Source organism: Cyrtonyx montezumae, unplaced genomic scaffold (assembly GCF_038088225.1).
Source record: "Cyrtonyx montezumae isolate F1298 unplaced genomic scaffold, pur_monq_1.0 scaffold_11, whole genome shotgun sequence".
Taxonomy (NCBI): Eukaryota; Metazoa; Chordata; class Aves; order Galliformes; family Odontophoridae; genus Cyrtonyx; species Cyrtonyx montezumae.
This window is the reverse complement of record NW_027071837.1, coordinates 15,966,971-15,981,731: the sequence shown is the minus strand read 5'-3', so window position 1 is coordinate 15,981,731 and position 14,761 is coordinate 15,966,971. Positions and strand designations below refer to the sequence as shown.

The 14,761-nt window shown below is 50.5% G+C and overlaps 1 protein-coding gene and 1 pseudogene across 1 annotated transcript; one reads left to right on the top strand and one right to left on the bottom strand.

The window, feature by feature from the left end:
- Positions 1-2,998: 2,998 nt before the first annotated feature.
- STEEP1 (STING1 ER exit protein 1) lies at positions 2,999-5,518 on the bottom strand. The gene is made up of 7 exons (XM_065729722.1): positions 5,395-5,518; positions 5,188-5,305; positions 5,059-5,100; positions 4,661-4,799; positions 4,085-4,174; positions 3,877-3,969; positions 2,999-3,141 (listed from the first exon to the last, which is right to left on the bottom strand). The coding sequence occupies exons 1-7, from the start codon at positions 5,516-5,518 to the stop codon at positions 3,079-3,081; spliced, it is 669 nt and encodes a 222-aa protein (XP_065585794.1). The 3' UTR covers positions 2,999-3,078.
- A 6,301-nt stretch (positions 5,519-11,819) lies between these two features.
- Positions 11,820-13,568, top strand: LOC136044403 (ADP/ATP translocase 2-like; annotated as a pseudogene).
- The last annotated feature ends 1,193 nt before the right edge of the window (positions 13,569-14,761 follow it).

Below are 14,761 nucleotides of genomic sequence, written 5' to 3'. Positions count from 1 at the left end.
AACACCAGCAATTCTGCTTAGTGCTTACGAACTGTTTCACATGTTACGAGGAACAAGGCAGCATTACTTTGCACAGAATTATTGCAACATGGCAACTCAGACCACATTGCTCCTAAGGCTCTTGAAACTTGGACTGGACAAACCCATGAAGCATATTAATGTTAAGACTGGCCATGTGTGACATGACTTTTGGAACAGATTTCCTCCTCCACTTTGAATTCTCATGCTGTCTTGCTTTGTAATACCTCCACATCCAGACAAGTTCATAAAGGATAAACAACCACCACCGCGAAAACAACACTGTTACCCGCCTGTATTTACAGATATAAAACCTAAGGCTGGCTTTTATGTGAGCAGTGTCTGCCCTTGGTCTGATCCCAGCACTGTCACTTAACCAGTTATATCCAAGTCTAAGAAACTCAACATAGACTAACTAAAACTAGCTGTTCTGTGTTTTATTGTTTTCAGCTGAGGGCTTGAACTAGGAGCCCCTGCTTCCTGTTGCTGTTGTCAGATAACATCTTTTAGCTCATTTAGCTCTAGAAATGAAACTCCAACTTGATTTAAATCATTGACCTAGATCTAGTTAGACTCATTAAGAAATGCATGCTTAATAATGCACTGTGTCAGAGCCTCTGTTCTGTAGATGTTCCAGCCACGCGTTGCATAACTGCTATATTAAAAATATCTAAGTGATGGTGAGCTTGGCAGAATGCATATTCCTCTTTTCTGAGTCTGTAAGAGAGGCCTGAGATGCAGGAGGCATTGCTCTCAGCAAAGAAAGGCAACAAACAGACAGATGTACAAAGCTTGGCATTTTAAAAGCGAGACAGGAGGAGTGCTTTAGTTGTGCTGCTGACACTGCCTCAAGGCTCTAGATCTGCAGCTGGAACAGTCGATGACAGTTAATAGCTACTTCAGACAACCTGTGCTGAGCTGTGTGCTCACCAGCTTTTACTTATGCCTCATCAAATTGCACTTTCCCAGCCCTGCTGGCAGTTCCTGCACAGCTGCACTTTGGCTCAGGTCCTACACTGTCACTCCTAACTCTAAATCTAAACTTTACCAAACTGTTGGCTGACTCAAAACCCAAGACTTGGTTTTAAGTACAAACCATTGTACTTAACAGGTTCTCAAGAGAGGTTGGCTTCTTTTTTGCTGTTTTTTCCCTCCTGCTTACTGGGCTTTGGCAGTCCCACTCCCACTGGCCGTTCTCCACTCCCAAGCCTGCCTGAGTCACATCCCAGCCACGGGTCCAGGGAGAACCCAGGGTGTATGTGGCAGAGTTGGTACCCAAGCCAACAAACTCGAGCAGCCAGCTCCTGTGCTTCCAGAGGAAGGTGCACAAGTCACACTGGCTTTGAGCGGGTTTTTGTTCTCGGTGTCTCTTGAAGCAGGGCCACATCTTTTATGACAACTGCAGACGAGGAAGTCTGCATCCCCGAAGACTTCACACTATTCAAAACTGATTTTTAAATTTCAAAGCTAGATTCCATCTTTGGCTCCCACTTGGAAAAAAAAAAAAATCAGATTTATGAAGAGATTCAAATACAGGCGTTAGCCATAAAGTGAACCTAGTCCAAAGGAACAGGCAAGTGAATTCAGCAGCACTTCATATATGAATGAAGTCTTTTCTTCTGCCCTTTTTCTAGGTCCTGGGAAAAACATTTCCTTGCCTGAGGGAGACTAGGTTGAGGCTCTTTAGGGCTTGGGCAGCTCTAGGGTTCTGGGTAAAGCTGTACCCTCTCATCCCCTTCCCCAACTATTACACACCCTCTGCCTTATGATTGCTCTAGAAATAGGCTTCAGATTAGCTGGAGATCAGCAGTGAATAAGGTCAACACTGCTCAAACTAACTTGAATATGTGCTTACCCAGCCTGGCATTAAATCAGCACACAGGCCTCTGCCTTCCAGAGCTGACAAAGACATCCCCTACCCATGCTGCCTGCTCTGGGGGAGTTCTTTCCCACCCAAGAAAACAGGTAGGCATCCTTAATCTAAGCAGACCTAAGTTTTCCCATTTAAAGTTACCAAGTCAGATGGAAAACCTATAGTGATTATAAAGGATCTTTCCTAAGAACTGTGTGAAATGAAGCATTTTGTATATTGCATACATGTAATGTTGTCATACGCAGCAGAGTAAGAACAACCTAGGAAAAGTATTTTAGTTCAGATCCATTAAATGGCATTTAATCCCAAGTAACAGCAACATGGGCTAGGGAGTACTGTTATAACATCATGTAAGATCAAAAATATTATTTCCCAAACAAGTTATTTTATGCACCAATTCTTAACGTTGTCTTCATCCAAGTCTCTAAGTGTCAGTGTATACAAGAGTATTCCTCATGTTCTACAGCTCCAGCAACAGATGAGTTCAGAGATGCAAGGGAACTCTTCTTTAAATGACCAGCAGTCACATCAGTAGAACACATTTATACTCTGTAGAGGTGTAACACTGGCAGATTTTGTTTTCAGCAGTATAAAAGAGGGCTGGATTTCACATTCCTGTAGCTGGCAGTGTCATTCCATACAGCTGCAGTTCTCCAACGTTCAACAGTCGCTACAAATCAGAGCCATGGCCAAGCACACATTGGCTACCTGCAGCATCCTGCCTGCTGTTCACACCCCCACACCTACTGAGCTATTCCAGCCTGCATTGAAATGGTGCACCTCTAAGGAGGTCCAAATGAACAAAGCTTACTTTCACAATCACTTTACTATACAGCTGACCTGTCTCATACATTTATGGGTTTCTTAAACATTTCAAAACCATCAAAATGAAAAGATGGGCATCTAAAAGTATACTGAACTCACAAAGGCACCCAGAAAAGACTTTCTGAAAAGTAAATGCTGTGGCTGCTACAGCTTGCTGTTGTGGAGATATTCAGTTTCCACAAAGTTTCCAGTGCAATTTCAATTATTAAAATTCTTAGCAGAGCACCAACTACACAGAGCAGCAGTCATCCTCCAAGCTGGGTGCAGCACACTGCTCCTGAACATTGCCTCTGCTGACAGACCTGCAGTAGATTCTGGTAGTTTCCACTTGTCTCCAAAGGCACAGCAGATGTGGAGTGCTTTCATTTGAACTGGTTATCAATCAGCGTTCCTTTCATCTTGGCTTTCTTGGCTTCCAACTCAGCCTAAGAAAAACATGACGTAACGAAATGATATTGGAGAACATTTCCTTTCAGTGCCCTAGTGTGTTCTTCTCCAAACATCACAAGCTTCTCACACCTGAAGCAAGAGTAACTCAGTTCTTTACTGACTCCCTCCCCCTTGTACTGCCTTTAAAGTCATAAATAGCCCAAGGCTAACAGCACAGGTGACTATTTCACATTTTCTATCTTGAAGTGGAAGCTGTTCATTTTTCTCCTTCCATCTACTACTCTCCTGTCACAGCAGGTATTATCAGCAGAGATGCTCCTGCTGCTAATTCTTCAAGACACCTTTGTGCTGGCAGCTGAGCAGGTAGATCCTTCACTGCAGCGTTATCCTGCCCTGACACCTCATGTCCAGGACCTGCTATGTCAAGCAGGCTTGGCAGACCAGAATTAGAGATGCTCTGGCAGAGCCTCAGCGTGGTACCCCCCCTCGTGTTTTCTGTGCTCCTGTCCAACAGGCTGTGCAAGTCTCCCTGCAAGAGCTCTGCTGTCTGCTCTCCAGTTAGTTCTGCAGATGATTGTACAATTTTATTTTCAAGAGATCTAGAACATCTTTATTCAACCTGTGAAAAAAAAAGTCTTCCCAAAGCTACTCGTTACCCACGACCTTCCCAGGAACCCTCTACACCCACAGCTGGACCTGCAAATAGCTGCTGTGTGCAAAGTTCACAGTTCTCATGGATTTGTGATCATCACTGAAGACCAAACACTCACCAACTCCTGGAGCCTTCTTTTGCTCATTCCCTTGCGCTCTAGCTGCTTCTCAATCACTTTTGCATTCTGCGCATAGGAGTCTGCGATCTCCCTCTGAAACACACACCACATCAATTTGCAATAGCAAACCCTGAAGCATCAGCACCTCATCCAAACGGTGAGGTAACCAGCTCAGCCACGACTGCCACTAAGGGCAGACAAAACTCACTGCTTCGATCTCCTCTTCCTCTTCATCTATTGTGGAAACAGTAACAGAACTGAACTTGCCCATGTCTTTGGTCCGCTTGGTCATCATCACCTAGATAAGAAGCAAAACATTTTGTTCCACCTTGGGAAAAGTCCTGCCACTAGGGAATATTTTCCCCTCCAAGGCTTTTAAGGCTTCTCATGCAAGTTGTTAAGACTACTTGAAGTCAGCTAGCAGCAAAGAAATATCCCCAACAATTTCTGGGCTTAGAGACGTGATTATCAGAATTAAACTCACTGACATTTGTAGCCAGATTTTGAGAACTACCTTGCTTAGTGATATCTACTCTATTTACAAATGGAGGCTTTCGGGTGACTGAGCCTCAAAGTAAGTCAGAGTCCACATTACAAATTTCTTTTGCTTTCCTTGTGTTTGGAATCCCAGATGCAGCAACCTCCATAGGCAAAGAGATAGAAGACCCAGAATTGAGTTATTGTTTACAAGCCCATTTCTTTTTTTTCCTGCTTTAATATGTGATTTTACTCACACTGTGCTGAAAAGCAGAGACAGCCCTTTCACTTCTCCAGAGCAGATTACCTTTTTGGGAGGTTCTTGCTTCTGAGTGTATATGTTGGTTTTCCCAAAGCCCTGCCCAAACTTGACCACAGCACCATCGACAATGAACGTCACCGGAGCGTTCTTCTGTTGGTGCTGGTAGAAAAGCAGCAGTCCACACCTGCAAATAAAAGCACATCCTGCCGTGAGCAACCCCAGGCTCGGGGCTCCAGCAGTCAGCAGACTGAACTAACAATTACGAGTAGAAATCACTACCACTTCCTGTGCTTGCAAAAGGACAGAACAATGAGGGACGTTCTGTAATTAACAAAGGAAAGCAGACTCGTTCTGAGGGGGCAGAGCAAACCGAGGGGAGCGTTAAGAAAGGAAGCGAGCCGTGTGAGCCCCCTGGTCCCGCACGGCAGGCAGCGCGCACTCACTTGCCACACTTCTTCCGGAACTGCCGTTCTATGCCCTCGGGCCTGCGGAGAGAGACGGGAGCGATGGGGCACATCGGGGCCGCGCTGGGCTATCCCGGTCACCCCCAACCCCGGCCGCTCCGCGCCGACCTGCGCAGGAAGACGGTCTCCTCCTCCTCGGCGTTGCAGAACTTGTGCGCGTGTTTGGCGGCGTCGATCACCCGGGCGCGGTCCCGCGGCCGCATGGGCAGCTTCTCCAGCTGGCAGTCTGCGGGCACCAGGGGTCAGGCGGCCGGCACCCGTACCGGCACCCGTACCGGCACCGCCCCGCCCGCTGCCCCCAGCCGCCCCGCTCACCCAGCACCAGCACCATCTGCCCGCACAGGCAGTAGTAGACGTGCAGCGGTTTCTCGCCGTCATCGTACTCCTCGCGGTCGCGGGTGTCGGAGCACACTACGGAACGGGACACCACCTTCGGCATGGCGGCGGCGCGGGGCGGGCCGCGCTGACACCAGTGCGCAGGCGCGGTCCACGCGGGGCCGCAACGACTTCCGGCAGTTCGAGGCGGGGCGGGGCCGGCCTCCCCGCTGAGCCTGTCCGCAGCGCCTCCTGTTAAACGTGAGGGTAAAGCCGGGGGAAGCGCGGCTCACGCCGCACATCCGCCGGCACAGAGAGGAGCTGCTCGCGCTTGAGCGCTATTACAAACGCAGCGGGGGCCGTTCCCGTGTACAGACAGCACCGCCTCCCGCCCCTCCTCGCAGCCCGGTCCGCCGGCGCCACCGGAGGAGGAGAGCGCTCCGTCCTCCTTATGACGTCACGGGCCCCGCCCCCTCCCCCCCCCCGGGCCGCGGCTGTTGGTACGTGCCGGGATCGCCCGGCTGCAAGCGCAGGGATCGGTGCGGCCCGAGCCTTCACCCCGCCCCCGCCTCAGTGGTAGAGGCCGCGATCGCTCCCGTTCGCCGGCGCTGCCGCCTCGGTCGGAGTTCGCCGCCGTTCCCGGGCGTTCCGTCCTCCCTCCGGCGGTGTATGAGTGATTCGTAACCCCGACCCGCCATGTCCACTCCGGCCCGTAGGCGCCTCATGCGAGACTTCAAGAGGTACCGAGGCCGCCGGCGGAGGGCGGCGGGGGGTGGGGAGGGCGCGGGGCTCGGCCCCGCCGGGCGCGGAGGGGGCCGCGCAACATGGCGGCGGGGCAGGGCGCGCTCCGCCGATTGCGTAGCGCCGGGCCGCGCTGCCCGCCGCGGGTTACGCCGTTTGCGCAGCGGCGCCCGGGCTACGCCGAATGCGCAGAGGCGGGATGGGAGGGGGGGGAGAGATTGTGCTAGATAACGAAGTGCTGGATGGAGCCTGGAGATATGGTGCTGCTGGTGCCTGCTCTGTGCTCTCCCTTCAGTGAGAAGACTGGTGGTGGCACAGTTCAGAGGCAGTTGAGCTTAATGTAGTTAAAATTAAGAAGCCTTTTATTTATAGTACAGAGCTGTTATTTGGAGTTGTTTTACTCAGGCCCTCGTGGATCCAAGGTATGCTGGAGTTCTGTGACCCTTCTTTATCAGGGCAGTGTACTTCTGAATTCTTGTTTTTAAGTCTCTGTCCCCCCCTGGCAGTACTGTAAGACTTCAGGTTGTGAAAGTAGGCTGTGAAAAATGTCAGCTGTTGTAGCTGTAATAGTTTTAACACTGTGGGAATTGCTGTTCTTCATCCTTGTTCTGGTGAGTCCTTTCTCCAGTCTCAGCTTCTGAGGTTTCATAGCTTTGCCTGAACTGAAAGCACTAAGCTCAAACACATGTTTACTTGCTGTGCAGCATGCTGCTAACAATCCAGTGTTTCAGTGCTAAGAACCCAGGTCTCAGTGTAGCTGTGGCAGACTACATCTGCACTTCAGTGCCAAGAGGAATAGGAAGCAGGGGGCCGAGGGGGCTCGTGGAGGTAGGAATCTTGAGAAGAGTGTGAGGTTAGTTCCTAGTGTGGGTGTTGCTTTGGCACCGAGCTCGTGCTGCTGACAGCGGGAGAGATGAGGTCTGAGAAGCCTGTAGGTAATCATTAACTTTAACCAGTTTTGTCACAGGGCTTCCCCCTTATTTCAATGGTTGGTTTATATGAAACATGTCACCCCGAGCGTGGGTCAGAGGGTCTCTTTGTGCACACCTCCAGCTCGTGGGCTGTCAGAGCAGAGCAGACTGCTATCTTTGGCATGGATTGCAGTGACTCCTTAGACTTGGAGGCCTCTGGATACTGAGAGACCATGTTTTTGGGAGTAGATGGACCCAGTCGTGCATTTGATGTGCTTTGGTCACTGGTACAAGCCAGCACAGGGAGCTGTACGGTGTCACCCTCCTTCTGCAGTGCAGGACAGCCATAGCTGGAATGGAATGAACTCCTTAAAAGCGTTGGTAGCAAACAGCTCTCTGTTCAGCTGCCCACAGTGCCAAGTGGTATTGGAGGAGGGGAAGGAAGCTGCTTTGAGGTGCGTGCTTTGCAATGCCTTTGTCCCAGCACTGTTCTTTTTGGAATGGGATTTGTTTGATGTGTATGTGACAGTAGGTTTCTGAGAAAAGGTGGAGAAACTCGCCTGATCTGTTTGGTTACTTCCATTTTCCAGCCCTGGTGCCGTAGGGCAGTTGTGAGGATTGTGCTGTTGCAGACACACTGAGGTGCTGCAAACCACACAAAACCCACAGCCATCTTTTTTCATGAAAAACAGCGGCAAATAAAACATCTTCCTTTTTTTTTTTTTTTGTCTTTTATTAATGTTTTCTGAGTTTATTTAGCTGTATTCCAGAATACCAAATCCTTAGCTATGCACTGATATAATTTTTAGGTTTTCTTTTGCAGTACATGACTGCAATTCTGTCCAAAATTGCTGCTGAAAGAAGTTCAGGGAGAAGCAGATACTTCTGCCTCCTCCTGCTTCAAGTGTAAAAGACCACAGATTAATTCTCAGCCCTATGCATGTCTGGGATAAAAGAGTCAGGATAAAAGACCAAGGAGATCCAGAATCCAGCGGGTAAGGATGTAGTGAAAGCATGTGGCCTGCTCTCTTAGTGCAGACAGCTGCTTTCCTAAAATCACCTGCCAGAGTCCTGCCAGAACTAACAGTATATCTTCACCTGTAACCTGCTGTCAGGAGCATTTTGCACGCATTTCAATCATGCATGGAAATATCAGGAGGGAGGGGAGGGGGAAGAAAATTCTAAAGAAGGCACATGCAGTTTGGGGGGAAGCTGGTTTTTTCTTGTTTGGATTTTTTAGTTTGTTTTGTTGTTGGGTTGGAGTGGGTTGTTTTGCTTCTGAAGTTTAGCTGCAGACTTGCCAGTAATGCAATGGGATACAACGACATTTAAATTTGATTAGTGCTTCTCTGGTATATCTGGAGCACGAGCCTTGATCTGTTTTCACTTTTACCATCTTAGTTGCCAAGTATTTGAAATGCTATAGCTCAGGCATGTAGAAAATGTCATCAGCACTTGTTGGTTAACGAGAGGCTTGTCATCACAGGCTTAGCAACTGTGAGAAGCTGTGGGTTAGTCTGACCAAGGAAGGAAGAAATGCTATCCACGTTTCAAATAAAAGAGAAGGTGTTTCAAATAAAAGAGAAGGTGATAATATTCACCAATTGATTAATGGTACTTGTCCTGTTCTTATCAAACTTCTGTCTGTGATGATTGGCTGTACGTATCAATCGTCAGGTTGTATCCTGGGGTCCCCTTGCACTGCTGACTGAGAGTTGTTACTTGACGCGGGTATGAGTGGGACCCTGAAGTGCCAGTGCTGAACAAACCCATGTCTTGCTGCATGTGCACAGATGGGTGAGGATGGGATTATTCGAGGTCAGGTTGTACTGTGTTAACGCACTGGGAGATTGATGAAGGATCTTGCTGTTAAAAAAGACACACTACACTTCCTCTGTGTGAACGAAGACAGTCTGTGCTGCAGTTGGAAGCGTAGCATCAGTCCAGCAGGATGTTCCCAAGCTGGCACTAACTGGTTTGGGCACGTAGCAAAGATAGCAGAGCACAGACACCAATTGCTCACCAGCGGGCTTGTACAGCCTGTGCTGAGATGTGGTGTTCTACCTCTGCTGTTGCTCCCCAGTGCGTAGTGCAGTTTGCTCTTCTCACTGCAGTGTAGACACGGCCTGAGCAGAGTCAAGGCAGTGTGGGTTCTGAAATGCCTCTCCCAGATGTGAGCAGTGACATGGTGTGAAGTCCTGGTGGTGATCACTGCTCGCTTTCATGCCTGTCAGGGAGTAAAATCCCTCTGTTCCATTTGTGAAGGCAAAATAGTTGATGCTTCCTGAAGAATACACATCAGTCTTTACTGGAGTGGATGTTTTTTTTCACGACACTGATTTTCCTGTGCTTGCTGTGAACCCCTGTGGACGTCCGTTGCCCAGGCACAGAGTGCGTGGCTCCCTCACTGCGGCGCAGTGGACGTGCATTTCACGGGCATGGCCGACTGTTTCCGGCAAACTGTGAAGAACAAAGGTGTGCTCGGGCTTTGGAGCGGCCTCACACCCAGCCTGCTCAAGGTGAGCTTTGTTTTCATCACTCAGCTAAGGCACGCTCTTGTACGACTGAAGTCATAAAGTGTGTGGCATCCCTCCATACTTATTAGCAGCTTACAGATGACAGAGGCAATCACAGCACAGGTATAACCTCAGGCAGGTTATGAGCCAGCTTTGGATCACGGGTTTGGTTGTATTTCTTTAGGTGTGAGTTCAGCTTCTGTATGTGACTTCTTTCAAGTTATTTGCATGCCTTTAAGAAAGGGAGAGTTGTTAATACACAAGCCTGAGTGTGGATGGGGGACGGTGAGTGATGCGCCTATTAGGATTTGTTGAGGTTCCTTAGGACTTGCTTAAACATTTTACAAGTTATGATAACTTAGAGTCTAGCACACACCTTGTTCCTCAAGATGTTGCTAGAATTGCCTATGTACTAGTAACAAACTCCTCAGCGTGATGCAGGTGCCAGCCTAGTGTGAGGAGACTGATTTCACATCAATGAGCACAGTTCTGTTAGCAGATCACATCAAACCTGAAATTCTAGAAGTTTCCCTTTATAAAAACATCTAACAGTACTATCCCTGAGTATAACACACTTTGTTATTGTTTTTTTAATCAGATTGTCCCATACTTTGGTGTTATGTTTAGCACCTTTGAATTCTGCAAGCGGGTCTGTCTGTACAGAAATGGTTATATCGAATCTCCTCTGAGTTACAAGCTGACTCCTGGAGTGGATCAGAGTTTACTGCCACAAGAGCTGAGAGAATTAAAGCGCCTCCGAAGGGACAACTTTGAGACAAGGAAATCAGCTCTTGAAAACTGACATCAGAGTGTCCATTGGAGAAACCTTTTCTTCAGAAACTCGGCAAGAAAGGCATGCAGAACCACAGGTACCAGCATCTCAGCAGGTTGCATGGCTCTAGAACTGAGACTACAGGATGCAGGGGACGAATAGACCTGTTATCTCATCTGCTGAATGGACAATGCAAGCATTTCTACTGGAATGTCTTCTCTGGTAGTCACGTGTGGACGTGGCATTCTGCAGATGCAGAATTAGCCCCAGTTCGTTCATTCTCCAGAATCCACTCTTCAATTTTTGAGGCTTAAGAATAATAATTCTGTACAGGTCTTTGGCACTGCAATGAAAATATGCTGCTGCAATTGTGGTTTTGCTAACGGACTGTAATACACTGGAATGACCATCTTGTAAACTTCGGTGCTTACTGGGAATCTTTATCCCTTTCTCCTGTGTACGTGAGTTATTTCATGCTTAGAAAAAAAAATTTCCCGAAATTCTCTAACTGAAATATCTCCTGAAAAATGCAGTCCTTAAGTGTGTTAGCCCTTTCAGAGCCACGAGCCTTATGATGTTTTCAGTGTTCTTAAAGCTCTATTTTTATACTAAACTCCTTCTCAGTCCCTGTGCACAGACCCCTGCGCTGCTTGGAGCAGAAGAGCACTGTGTGTACATCAATGTTACACTGTGTGTACATCAACAAATAGATGTTAAAGATTGAGTGATAGGTGCATATAAATGTTTGCTCACCTCTTCAAAACTCATGAATGTCAAGCGGGTCAAGAAGGTACCCCAAACTTGTTTATGGTATGCCACTGACACCTTTGTGTTACAGTTTACTCCTGAGGCCTACAAAGTGTTCATAGCCTTGTACCAGCCAAGCCTCTCCGTTGTGTAACTGCTTACGAGGAAGAGCCGGGGCACTACAGGCTGGAGAGCCTGGGAAGATCGTGGGGCTGCGGGTGCGCATCCCCGGGTGGGGTGGGGCTCGGGCAGCCAATGGTTGGGGCTGCGGGGACTGAGTGTCGTGCAGTGGTTCTCTGGGAAATCCGTCCCGCAAATAACGAGACTATCTCACAGAGCACTCGGCCAACCTGCTTCCGCGCGGCACGGTAACGTGGATGTGGGAACCGGGACCGCAGTCACGGAGCAGCCCTGGGCTGAGCTGCGGGGCCGTGTCTGCCCGAGGCCCCGCGACACGCGGGGCAGAGCCCTCAGCCCGAGGACGGTACAGGCGGTCCCGCGGTCTCCCGGGCCCGACTCCCTTCCCCCTCCGCCGCTCAGTGGCCCTCGCGGAAGCCCCGCCCCCCGCGGCGGCCCCGCCCCCTCCCGCAGACAATGGGCAGGCGGAACGCAGCGATGCCGTGGTGCTTCCACGCCCGCGTTTCCGCCTCCGCCTCTATATAAGGCGGCCATTTCTGCCCTGCTGCCACAGGGCTTCCCTTCGTGTGGAGTCTGGGTTCTCGTTCGCCTCCTCCCGCCATGTGCGATGCGGCCGTGTCCTTCCTCAAGGATTTCCTCGCCGGGGGAGTGGTGGCCGCCATCTCCAAGACGGCCGTCGCCCCCATCGAGAGGGTGAAGCTGCTGCTGCAGGTGAGCGGCGGGACGGGGCCGGCGGGCGCCCCAAGGTCGCCGCAAGGAGAGGGGGGCGGCGGGGGCCGGGGGTGAGCGGAGCGGTGCTGAAGGCGCTGTGGGCCCCGCAGGTGCAGCACGCCAGCAAGCAGATCGCCGCCGACAAGCAGTACAAGGGCATCATCGACTGCGTGGTGCGCATCCCGCGCGAGCAGGGCGTCCTCTCCTTCTGGCGCGGCAACCTGGCCAACGTGATCCGCTACTTCCCCACCCAAGCGCTCAACTTCGCCTTCAAGGACAAGTACAAGCAGATCTTCCTGGGCGGCGTGGACAAGCGCACCCAGTTCTGGCGGTACTTCGCCGGGAACCTGGCGTCTGGCGGCGCGGCCGGCGCCACCTCGCTCTGCTTCGTGTACCCCCTCGACTTTGCCCGGACCCGCCTGGCAGCCGACGTGGGCAAAGCCGGGGCCGACCGCGAGTACAGCAGCCTTGGTGACTGCCTGGTGAAAATCTTCCGCTCGGACGGCCTCACGGGCCTGTACCAGGGCTTCAATGTGTCTGTGCAGGGCATCATCATCTACAGAGCCGCCTACTTAGGCATCTATGACATGGCGAAGGGTAGGTGGGCTGGCACGGCGCTTGCGGCCCGCAGACCGGCACCGTGTGTGCCGGCGGCTGGCACGCTGCTCTCACGCAGAACTTCTCTCCCGCAGGAATGCTCCCTGACCCGAAGAACACGCACATCGTGGTCAGCTGGATGATCGCTCAGACGGTCACCGCGGTCGCCGGTCTGGCCTCGTATCCCTTCAATACGGTTCGGCGCCGCATGATGATGCAGTCCGGCCGTAAAGGAAGTAAGTTGCTCTGCTCCCTCCGTCCCCGTGCTCGGAGCTGGTGGGTGTCCCTGAGTCAGTGGCAGTGGGTCTGAGCTGCGGGCGGGAGCGTTCCAGCTTTCACCGAGGCCTTCAGATGCCTTCAGTGAACTGCAGGACACGAGGGGACTGCAGAAGCAGGTGTCAGGTGGGGGGCAAACAGATCAGCCTCCGTGGCGTCCCTGTAAGGGGAGTGTGCGAGTTGGGTTTGTTCAGTAGGTGGGAATGGCAGAGCTTGGCCAAGGATGTTGCAAACTCGTGTCTCTGGGCCAAGAAGGGATGTTCCTCGGTGCAGGCACAGCCTGGCTGACTGTGCAATAGCTTTTGGGTCTGGAAGCGGTGGTGTCTGGCAAATAGTAGCTGCTTTCTGCTCAGACTGGAACTTCCAGCGTCTCCTGGGGGTAATGCAGGCCTGGGCGATCTCATCCTCTAAGAATGGGGGAAAGTACATCAAGAAACGGATACTTGAGGTTGTAAAACTGCCGGACACGTTAGGTTGTTCCTGACCTGGGTTTTGAGAGTTGTGGGTGCCGGGATCCTAACTCTGTGTTCCCACAGCTGACATAATGTACAGCGGCACTATCGACTGCTGGCGGAAGATTGCCCGGGACGAGGGCTCCAAGGCCTTTTTCAAAGGTGCATGGTCGAATGTACTCCGAGGAATGGGTGGTGCTTTCGTCTTAGTTCTGTATGATGAAATTAAGAAGTACACATAAATTATTCTTGCTCTGAACTGGCATGTTGTAATGTGTTATCTGTGACCGTTCATGGACTTGTATGAAAGCTGTCTAGTTCATAGGTTCATAGGTTCATAAGGTTGGAAAGGACCTACAAGATCATCTAGTCCAACCATCCTCCTATCACTATCCCTACCCAACTACTAAATCAAATCCCTTAGCACCTCATCTAAACGCTTCTTGAACAGTTACTTACAGTAACGGATGATATTTATACAGGTTGGCATGGGTGTCAACGGTTTGCGGGACAGTTCGACCCGGTACTGTGACAATTGAGGCAGGGGACCCATGGGCCCACACCCCGGGGAAGGGGAAGGGGGAAAAGGGAAAAAGGAGAAGGGAGATGGGCCCAGGAACAAAACAGCGGCAACGATCTGAGGAGGAAAGCTAATTTACTAAATAAGATATCAGAAAGGAAAATAACACAATATAATATAATTGGAATTGAGGCAAATGAATCAAATAAAATGAGCAAGAGAGAGAGTGTCCGATAAACTGAAGGCCTTACGCTAACGCTGAAGGCGGACGGCTGCAACAAACACCCACTGCTGAGCTCGGTCCTGAAGGGAAGAGAGAGTCCCGTGACTGCAGACAGTTTTTATCTTTCCCTCTGAGCGTAAACACGTAAGAATGCAAAGCATCGCAAAGTCCTCTGGGGAATGGAGTTCTTCTTCTCTTCTGAGACAGGCATACCTGGAACTATCGATGGTCCACGGAACTGGAACATTAACTCTTTAACTCTAAATGCACTACATGATATTATGATGTGGAATACCAGTACCAAAAATCATAAAACCATGACAATGGGGCAGGGACAACCTCCTGCCCCATCTTTATCAAATCATTCCCACTCTTGGGACTCAAACGTGGTTTCTATTTCAGTCACTCCTGTTTAAAGAGTACGAAGAAATAAAAATCTGACACCAACTTTCCTCGTCTCGTGGTTGTTCTCACAGTGTGAGGGGCCAGGGACCTCGGTACAATGGAAGACAAAGCCCTGCATGCCTCACTGACTGTGGGCTCCAGCACGTGAATGCAATGCAGCCTGCCAAGAAAGCTGGGTTAGTGTTCCCTCCCTGGTGGAGGTCAGCAGTGAGTGCTGGTAGTAACTGAGGCCCTGTGCCACCGGTCCTGCCACGGGGGCATTGTGCTCCTTGGGGCTGATGAGGGCTCTTTTTGAAAATATCGAGTGCTAGTATGTTTTCCTGCAAAGCACCAAGTGGACAAAATATGTGGGAGACCG

What these genes read in the sequence shown, in the direction of transcription:
- STEEP1 (XM_065729722.1), bottom strand. Translation starts at nt 5,518, where the DNA reads ATGCCGAAGGTGGTGTCCCGTTCCGTAGTGTGCTCCGACACCCGCGAC. An exon ending in GCAGATGGTGCTGGTGCTGG is followed by an intron (nt 5,306 to 5,394) that starts GTGAGCGGGGCG and finishes TGGTGCCCGCAG; the next exon opens with ACTGCCAGCTGGAGAAGCTG. An exon ending in AAAGAAGGCTCCAGGAGTTG is followed by an intron (nt 3,142 to 3,876) that starts GTGAGTGTTTGG and finishes TGTTTTTCTTAG; the next exon opens with GCTGAGTTGGAAGCCAAGAA.